This window comes from Sesamum indicum, linkage group LG1 (genome assembly GCF_026168435.1).
Source record: "Sesamum indicum cultivar Baizhima isolate 11 linkage group LG1, ASM2616843v1, whole genome shotgun sequence".
Lineage (NCBI taxonomy): Eukaryota > Viridiplantae > Streptophyta > Magnoliopsida > Lamiales > Pedaliaceae > Sesamum > Sesamum indicum.
The window spans coordinates 3,884,934-3,894,952 of NC_142657.1; the positions used below are offsets into that span (position 1 = coordinate 3,884,934).

General features: G+C 38.8%; 2 protein-coding genes across 2 annotated transcripts; one reads left to right on the plus strand and one right to left on the minus strand.

Annotated features, from left to right (window-relative positions):
- Window positions 1–2,097: 2,097 nt before the first annotated feature.
- Window positions 2,098–2,544, plus strand: LOC148789338 (uncharacterized). The gene has a single exon (XM_088879657.1). The coding sequence runs from the start codon at window positions 2,098–2,100 to the stop codon at window positions 2,542–2,544; it is 447 nt and encodes a 148-aa protein (XP_088735783.1).
- A 1,919-nt stretch (window positions 2,545–4,463) lies between these two features.
- Window positions 4,464–5,775, minus strand: LOC105156873 (uncharacterized). Its single transcript, XM_011073126.1, has 2 exons — window positions 5,165–5,775; window positions 4,464–4,980 (listed from the first exon to the last, which is right to left on the minus strand). Exons 1-2 carry the CDS (start codon window positions 5,773–5,775, stop codon window positions 4,464–4,466), a joined length of 1,128 nt encoding a protein of 375 aa, XP_011071428.1.
- Between the last annotated feature and the right edge of the window lie 4,244 nt (window positions 5,776–10,019).

Consider the following 10,019-nt stretch of genomic DNA (forward strand, 5'->3'; position numbering starts at 1 on the left):
CCACCCCATCGCCTCACTCTCTCATCCTGTTCTTTCTTTTTTTTTTATTATTAATAGTACACATACATTCACTCACACATGCACAATTATACACACATATTTTAAGTTGCAATTTCTTCCTTCGGCAGAAAACAGAGGTATGAAATTATAATTATAATTTTATTTAATTTATATAATTATTTTATTTAATTAGTCCGTTTATTAAATGTTGTTTATATTGAGTGATGTACCATTTAACCCGAATATTTTACCAGTTTGGCTATTTAAAATAGTGTCAAATTAAATATCAAATCGAATATAAAAATGATATCATTGGTTAATTAGATTATTAAATTTATTAGATTTGAATATTGCTATGGCCAATTTATATAATTCTATCAGAATTGTTAACTAAATACGCAATTCTACATATTGTTATTTAATTAAATTATATAATAGCGAGAAAGTGATAAAAAATTCGTAGAAATATTCCGAAAATTATATTTAATAAATGGTATGTTAATAAAGAGGAAAAACGAAGATTTGTACTTCGATAGAAGTGGAATATTAAAGAATTAGTAGAAATTGTACGAATAATATTCAATATTGTATTTAAAAGAAATTACGATATTCTCGATATATTAATTGTATGTGGTATAACTCATTATAGGATACGGGGGTGAGGTGAAAGGACTGACAATTAGCGATTGAGTAGGAAGAAACGTTGTGAGGTTGAGGTAAGTAAATAATTAGTATTATCTATATATTTCCCCTTTATTTGTGCTGTTACTGTTATATAAATTTGTGGTTCATGTTGCCATTGATTTGTCTGAAAGTATATGAGTGATGAATGATTTGATTTGATTGACGGTATTGTGTACGTGGAATGAGGAAATACGTTGGAATATTATGTTTGTTGTTTGATGTATTGTGGATGTTTGAAACTGAGAATATGTTGATATATTATTTTACGTTACTAGTTGCTTATAAGAATGGTGATATGTGAAAATGAGGGAGTGGTGGAAATTGATTATAATTGTGGCGTGAATACCCCTTGATGTGTTGAAAAGCCTGTAAGGCGAAATGAAATGAAAAGAGTTTTGATACGATATAAGAAAGAAATGAAATGAAAACAGCTTTGATGCGATATGAAAAAGATGTGATGTGAAGAGAGCTATGATGCGAAATAAAAGAGCTATGATGCGAAATGAGATTAATGAGCCGGTTGTCAAGGGGATTCACTTAAATTTATATAACGGTGAGATTGAGTTGACGAGAAAAACACGATATCACCTTCTGGTAAGCAAACTAGGAAAAAGAAAGTTTAATTGATTATTTTATTGTGAGATAGCTATGTGGTGTACTACAATTGATTATGTTGGAGTTAAATTGACTGTAACCCATGCATGTTGCCTACTTGTCCTGTTTGGGCTATGTTTGATATACATATATAGACAGGGCTGATTATTTACTTACTAAGTGGCAGGTTCATCCTTCTGTTGACATTTTCTTTCAGGAGTAGACTTTGAGGTGTCTGACTGTTGAAGAATAGGTCTACGCACGCACTATACTCAGGCAGGTTGGGCCAGTATGCTGTTTTCTCCTCTTGTCAGCTAGAGTACAAATCTAATTTTGTTTGTATAAAGAGTACATAGGCGTAGCGATCAACTGTGGTGTTTGATTTGTATATATATGATGTTGTGGGTTGACTATGTCGTTATGACGTTGTGATTACGTATGCAAATTGATTAGATGATTATGTGCAAATGTATATATATGAACACAGGGATTACTATAACTATGACGTTTAGGGTAGATATAGCTCTTGTAGCAAAGGGGGTGCTACAATCAGTGTTTGGAAGGCTATTTGAGATGCATGTGTCATCAAAAGCCTAAGAAATTGGCTTAGTGGTTAACCCTTACAGAGTTCTGGTACAACACAAACTTGAGTTCAGGGCTTAAAACAACACCATTTCAGGCACTGTATGGTTATCGAACCCAGCAACTATCCATTGGGCCATACTTGCAAAGCCATCACTCTGGTATAGATGAATTAATCAAGAAAGGGTAAAAACTCTGTAACTTTTGAAGGATAATTTGCACCAGGCTTAACAAAGGATGAAGCAATATGCTGACAAGAAAAGAATAGAAAGAGAATTCAAGGTAGGGGATGAGGTTTTCTTGAAGCTTCAACCATATAGGCAAACTTTAGGGGCTCTCAGAAAGAAGCTCAAACTTTCTGCGAAATACTTTGGCCCCTACAAGGTTATGGGACAAATTGGGAAGGTAGCTTATAGACTGGAACTCCCTCAAGGCTCCAAGATACATCTAGTCTTCCATGTTCCTCTGTTGAAGAAGAAGATAGGGGCGAAGTACTTCCCTTCAGTGAACCTGCCAAAGCTTGAAGATGAGGTGTTTCAAATCTACCCTGCAGCTATCCTTGCTAGGCGTCTGATTCCCAGGAACAACGCAGGGGTTCCTCAGGTGTTGATCCGGTGGGCACACTCCTCCCCTGATCAAGCAACCTGGGAGGATTACCATGAAATAGCAGCTCGGTTTCCATGATTTGATCCTTGGGGACAAGGATCTCAAAAAGGGAAGGGTAATGTTGCGTTAGCCATTGGAAACGTCCGATCTCGGGATTTAAAGATGACCATTTGATTGAAGATGGGATTAAATTGGGGCAAAATTGTACTGCCCTAGATGGAAACGTAGTCGTTTGAGGAGGATTAGGGAAAATGCGATTTGGGGATTTTTGTCTGAAAGTGGCGCGAATTGACAAATCAAAGGAGGCCACGTGTCAGGCTGAGAAGCACGCCTGACAGAGAAGAAAATAGCGGCTCTGCGTTTTGTGTCCTTGGAAGAAGAAGAGCACCAATAGGAGAAGATCAAGGACAATGGTAGTGTTCTTTTGTCTGCAATTCTTAAATGTGTTTTCAGCTTTTGTTTTGTTGAATTTTGTCCCCCATTTCGTGTAAATGTAAGAATTGTTCAAGAAACGAGCATTACGAATGAAATTACAAGTTTCTTTTCCTTCTCATCTCTGTGTTCTCTCTGAACTTCCCCATCTCCATTTCTGCAAATATTCTGAGTTTTACGCTTGGTCGTTACAAACACCTACTGAATTGCTGCATAAGCGACTTCACTTTCTTTTGGTACAATGCCATCGATTTTTCTTTTGCCTCGTAGTTTCCTTCGATCTGCATTGCTACAAGTTGAGAGTTTGTGTAAACCTCGAGGTTGCAAGCTCCAGCCTCGTATGCTAGCTCTAATCCCAACAACAAGGCTTCGTATTCCGCTTCGTTGTTTGTGGTGATAAAGCAGAGTCTTGTGGCGACCTCTATCTCAATCTCACCTGGACCTTGTATTACCTGTCAGCTTTTGGACCTCTTTGAGCGAACTCGGTGACTTCAACTTCAGGATTGCTTAAATTTTTTCTGGATTCGCTTATATCCCGCGATCACTGACCATAAATCCTAGAAACTTTCCTCCTCCAACTCCAAATGTGCATTTGCTTAGATTGAGCTTCATCCCGTAGTTCCGCATGTCGTGAAGGCTGTCTCCAAGTGCTTTAAATGGTCCTCCGATCTCTGGTTTTTGAGGAGTATATCGTCTACGTATACTTTCATTGTCTTCCCGATCTGATCCGAAACATTCTATTCACCAGCCTTTGGTATGTTGCACCTGCATTTTTCAATTCAAAAGGTATCACATTATAACAGTAAATACCTCGATCGGTTACAAAAGAATTTTTTTTCGATCTTCGACTCCCATGAAGATCTGATGATACCCCTGGTATGCATCCATCATAGAGAATATTTCGTATCCTGCAGTCGAGTCCACTAACAGGTCAATCCTCGGTAATAGGTAAAGGTTATTGGGGCACGCCTTGTTGAGGTCAGTAAAGTCCGTGCACATCCTCCATTTACCCGAGGCCTTTGGTACCATCACCACTTTGCCAACCATTCTGTATAATGGACTTCTGATACGTAACCAGCTTTCAATAACTTGCCCACTTCTTCTTTGATCACGCGATTCTTTTCTGCTGCAAACGTTCTTTTCTTTTGTTGCACCGGTCTCATGGTCGGATCTACATTTAATTTGTACACAATTATTTTAGGATTTATTCCCTTGAAGTCAGAGGGATCCCACGCGAACATATCCACATTATTCCTGAGAAATTCAATCATCAATGCTTCGAAACTTTCCATCTTCGTCCCTATCCTGGTAGTCTTGGTACGGTCCCTTGTATCAATTCCACCTCTCTATACTTATCCATTGGCTCAATCCGCTCGTTCTTCTCCCTAGGCCATTTAATTCCATCTAAACCTTCTGATTTCCTCTTATCGGTCATTTCTCCCTTTCTCTGGGACAGATTGTAGCATTTTCTTGCCTCCGCTTGGTCGCACAGTACCTCGCCTATCCCGCATTGGGTCGGGAACTTTATTTTTAAGTGGTAAGTGGAGATTATAGCCCTAAAAGAGTTAAGTCCGGGTCTCCCCAATAGAAATGGGTAGGTCGATCGTGCCGAGGGATTCGACCTCACTTCCTCCGAAGCCAACTAACGGGGTCCTCACTAGTTGTAATATAGCGTTCTCTAATCCCATCTTCCTCAACACCTCTTTAAGGATGATATTGGCAGAGCTCTCATTGTCAACTAGTACTTTGTGAATAGTGTAGTTGGCAATGTCCATTCTTATCACCATGGGGTCGTTATCTACTCTGACTCTCTCCTCAGCATCTCGATCTCCCAACACGATCTCCTGCTCTGCAGCAACATTCATTATTTGTTTTCTTTTATTCGATCTGCTCTCTCTTTCCCATCTTTTCGTCGATCTCTTCGAATGCTCAGCCGATCCTCCTGCTATTGTATGTATGATGCCTTTCACAGGCGCATTCTCTCGTTCCTTGTTCCCTCCTTTCTCCTTGCCAATCTCGCCTACTGTCCCTACTTCTCGATCTGCTTCGTCGTATTTCTTTCCTCTCCATGTTTCGAGTAACCTGGTCTTTAAAATATAATTAGTAACATTCTTCTGTATCGTGGCCCCTTTCCTTGTGAAATCGGCAGTACTTGTTCGAATACTTCTTGGCTGGGGTAAACCTCGTGTGTCGCGGCCATTTTAGCACATCAATCTTTTCCACCATTAATAACGCCTTGGTTCGTGTCATGTTTAATGGAGTGTACCTTTGGTACTTGGGTTGGTAAGCTGGTTCTCTTATTTTCTCGGGCTTTGTCCTGCGATCACCTTCCTTATCAACACGATCTCTGTCTCCCCTACGATCCGCTGCGACACTCCATTCTTCGTCTTTCATCGCGTTCATCTCTTCTTCATCGATATATTTTTGTGCTAATGCCATTAGCTGGTCTACATCTGCTGGAGGGTCCCTTGCTAGTGCTGATGCGAATGCCTCTTTTTTCAGCCCATGGATTAGGATGCTAATCATCATATCGATTCGCAGGTCTTGTACCTCCAGTGTTTCGTTGTTGAATCGCCACATGAAGCTTTTTAAAGTCTTGTTCTTTCTCTGCCTTATTGTGAAGAGGTGAGTGGCAGATCGTTTCTGCTTCCTCTTGCTCGCGAAATGGAAAGTGAAATTTTGCATGAGCTGCTCGTGTGACTCTATACTGTCGGGCGGTAGACTAGTAAACCACTCTTGGGCTTTTTCTGTAAGAGTAGTAACAAAAAGTTTAGCGTTAATGGGCCCAGATTGTCCGTATAAATTCATTACTAGATCAAACGCCGCCACATGTTCTTGCGGATCCTTAGTCCCGTCGTATTTGGGAAGGTCGGGCATCTTGAAACTCGACTTGACAATTTCTGTCAAAATTCTGTTGCTGAAGGGAGAGTTTCAATTGTGCGATACGATCTCCCCCCTTTTCTTGAGTTCATCGATTTGCATTCCCAGCATAGCGATCTGCCTTCCCACATTGTCAACCTTTTGGCACGTGAGATAGCTGGTCCTCGCTGATGACTTCTGTCGCGGTTGCTCGATCCGACTTCGGATGGTGTTCGATATCCTTTCTCCGTCTCCTTTCTACTGGTTCCTTCTGATGTCTTCTCATGATCCTGCTCTTTCAACAATATTTTTTTGGTAATTTCCCCCTCGATGGGAGTTGTCGTTCTTCCTTCATACGCTACAATAGCGTTCTTACTTGCTTCTTCCATCATTTGTTGTAGTTCTACTCGAGTCAATTTATTGTTCGTTCTTCAGTACCGGCACTTTCTCCAAACCTGGCATGTTTCCTTTGGAGTGTTCCTCCATAATGCGCTATCCTCAGAAAATCTTCCCACAGACAACGCCAAATTATCGAGTTAGAATTCTGGGTGATGGATCAGTGGTCGCGATCCCAACAATCCGTTCTCGATCTCGTCCAATCTGAGGATCATAAAACACGTCAGGCTAGTCAGATCGGTCCCCGACGAAGACGCTCCGACGCTCAAGTCAGAACATAGGTCGAAAATATATAATTACGAGTATTAAAATAGCACAAGAATGCCACGATTACCTTCCTTCAGTCTGGGTTCCCAATATTTATACAACCAGACCTTGCTATAATGAGTTTCCACGTGTCATGATAATGAGCATCAGATCTGTTAATCGGACGGCCTGACGCTGATCAAGCGCTTAGATCGCGCTTATGATCAGGATCCGCGATCTCCTCCATAAATCACGCTCATGGATTTATCTCTTGCCATATCTGCTGACAAGTTGACTTAAAGGAGTGCAATTTCACTTTTACCCTTAATGAAGGGTATATTAGTCATTCGATATTTTCTCCCTCATCAGTTCTTGTTCTTGGATCAAATTTATGTACAGAAGAAAAACTTCTCTCATCTTTCTGTACGAAACCTCACCTTCTCTCTTAAATCCATTTTCTCTAATTAACCGCCCTCTTTCAACTAATTAACCTCCACTAACCAATAACTAACTGGAAAACGCTATAAGAAAAAAAGCGAGAGCATGACTGTTTAAGTAATATCCTAACGTCTAGTGGAATTTAAGTAGACTATGCAGCAGACTATGCAGCAGAATGAGTAGAATTTAAGTAGGCTTCTTTACATCCCCTCCTCAAATGGGACTGGTCAAAATATTGGTCAATCCTAACTTGGAGATAAGCAAGATAAACTTAGAACCAGTGAGAGTCTTAGTAAAAACGTCTGCCAGTTGATTCTAGGATGAAACATGGATGGTGGAATGAAACCTTGTTTGTATTTGTCTCTGACCAGATGACAATCGATTTCTAGATGCTTAGTTCTTTCGTGGAAAACAAGATTGGCTGTTATGTGCAATGCTGCATGATTGTCACAAAGAAACGGTATTGGGACTGGAACTTCTATCTAAAAATCCTTGAGAATGTTGTATATCCAAGTCACTTCACATGTTGTGCTTCCTATGCTCCTATATTCAGGTTCAACTAGAGACCTGGATACTGTTGTTTGTTTCTTCGTCTTCTATGAAACCAAACCCCCTCCAAGGATATGCAGTAACCCGTGAGTGATCTCCTAGTGTCTTTAGAAGTAGCCCAATCAGCATCACAATATGCAATAATGTTGAAGTTTGTAAGTGAAGTAGAGGTTTGTGTTAGTTGAACCCTTTAGATAACGAACTAGATGTAATGTGGCTTGTCAATGTTGTTTGCAAGGATGTTTCATTAATTAGCTTATTGTGGGTAGCATGACAAATATCAAGTCTGCTAAACTAGATCAACAGCCTTCCTAGTAGCCTTCTGTAAGCTTCAAGATTAGGTAGTGGTTTTCCTGCAAATGCTGTGAGTTTAACACGTGATGGTAGTGGAATGCTTGTTTCCTTGGCTTGTGAGTCTTGTATTATATCTCTGGTATACTTGGCTTGAGTGATAGTAAGTCCTCCATTTGATCTTGCAATCTCCAGTCCTAGAAAATACCTTGCTGGACCAAGATCTTTGATGGTGAATAATTTGTCCAAATAGAGTTTGATGTCTGCAATGATTTCTTCTGAATGTCCTGCAAGTAATACATCATCTATATAGTCAAGTAATGTAAAAAATCCCATGGAGGTAACCTTAGTGAAAAGGCAGTAATCCTATTTTGACTGTGTGAAGCCAAAAGCCTCCAGTTTTGGTGTAAATTCGTAATTCCATTGTCTTAAGGCTTGTTTGAGCCCATAAAGAGATCTTTTTAGTTTGCATACATGTCCTTCTGGCATATCATAGCCCTCTGGAGCTTGCATAGAGATTTCTTCTTCATAAATCCATGTAGGAAGGCATTGTTAATATTTAATTAATGTATGTGCCAATTAAGCTTGGCAGCCACTACCAAGAATAACCTAACTGTTACTGCTTTAGCTACTGGTGAGAAGCTATCTACATAATCTATGCCTTCTATTTGGTTATAAAACGTTGTAACTAGCCTAGCCTTATGTCTTTCTATTGAGCCATCAGATTTTAACTTAAGTTTAAATATCCATTTATAGCCTATTCCTTTCTTACGTTGAGGTAATTTTGTTATTCTCCATGTGTTATTTCTTTCTAAAGCTTCTAGTTCATCTGACATTGCTTCTCTCCATTCCTTTATCTGATTAGCTTGTGTAAATGACCTTGGTTCCTGCAAATGAGATAAAGCAACAAGAAACAGTATGCATAGAAGAGGTATGGACAGCTGTAGAAATTTTTGAATTTTCAGCAGTATATGTACAGATGAAATCCTGGTATTTTGCAGGTCTAGTAATAGTTGTAGCTGATTTTCTTAAAGTTTTTGTGTTATTAGACTGTAGGTCTTGATTATCTTGTTGAATTGTAGTGTCCTGTTCAACGAAGTTTTCTTGTATTTCTGGAGTCTGTTCAGGTTCATTTAATATATCTAAATCTATTTCAGATGCCATTGTTGGTAGGGAGCAAGTGATAGGGTCCGTTTGCTCACCTATATAACGAATCTTAATTTTCTTGAAAGGTCACATCTCTAGAGACTATAATGGATCTTTTGTTTAAGTCAAATAACGAATATCCTTTTTGATTTTGTGCATAACTTAAAAACACACATTTCATAACTCTTGGATCGAATTTGGATTTGTTTGATAGTGTATTTCTTGCAAAACATAAGCAACCAAATGTTCTAAAATAAGTGCAGTTGACTGGTTTCTTGAAAAGAGTTTCATATGGTGCTTCCATTTCAAAATGTGTGTTGGTATTCTATTTATAATATATGTTGCAATTAGGATAGCATCTGTCCAGAACATTTTGGGCAGGTTTGATTGGAACATAAGGTGTTTATGCTTCCTTTCTACAACTCCATTTTGTTGTGGGGTGTAAACGCAAGTTGTTTGGTGAATAATGCCCTCTTCTTTGAAGAAACGTTTGCATTGATCCCCTAAGAATTCAGTATCATTATCAGTTCTTACTACTTTGATTATTTTGTTAAATTGAGTTAAGATTATTTTCTGAAAGTTAACAAGAATGCTTACAGTTTGTGATTTTTGCTGCATCAAGTTAGTCCATGTACATTGACTGTAATAATCTACTATTGTCAGCTATATATGCACATTTTGATATAGAATATTGATTATAAGGTCCCCATAAGTCTACATGCAACAAATCAAAGCAATTAAGAGAAGAGGTATCACTTGTGGAAAAAGCCATCCTTTGTTGTTTAGCTTGAGGGCATACCTCACAGGTTGAAGCTTCAGTTTTATTCCCACGTATCAAGCCAATATGCATCATTCTATTTTGAGAAATATGTCTTAGTTTCCTATGCCATGTTTCAAAAGTGACTGTGGATGTACTAAGACCATATTCCTTGTTGTAATTCATCATTCTATTTATAAATTTCTTGTCAAAAGATTGTTTCTTGAGGTGATAAAGTCTTCCTAACATGCATCCTACTGCAACCACTTCTTTAGCCTTGTGGTCTTGCATAACACAATAGGATGGATAGAATTTAAACCTAATGCTAGAAGTATTGCAAAGCTTACTGACATAAAGCAAGTTAAACTTCAAATCAGATACATGCAACATATTAGTAAGACATATTTTGTTAGTAAGGTGTATGTCTCCAGAACTTCTT

Coding starts and splice junctions, on each gene's coding strand:
- LOC148789338 (XM_088879657.1), top strand. CDS start 2,098: ATGAAGCAATATGCTGACAAGAAAAGAATAGAAAGAGAATTCAAGGTA.
- LOC105156873 (XM_011073126.1), bottom strand. CDS start 5,775: ATGCCCGACCTTCCCAAATACGACGGGACTAAGGATCCGCAAGAACAT. Junction 4,981..5,164: donor TACCAACCCAAGTACCAAAG/GTACACTCCATT, acceptor TTTAAAGACCAG/GTTACTCGAAACATGGAGAG.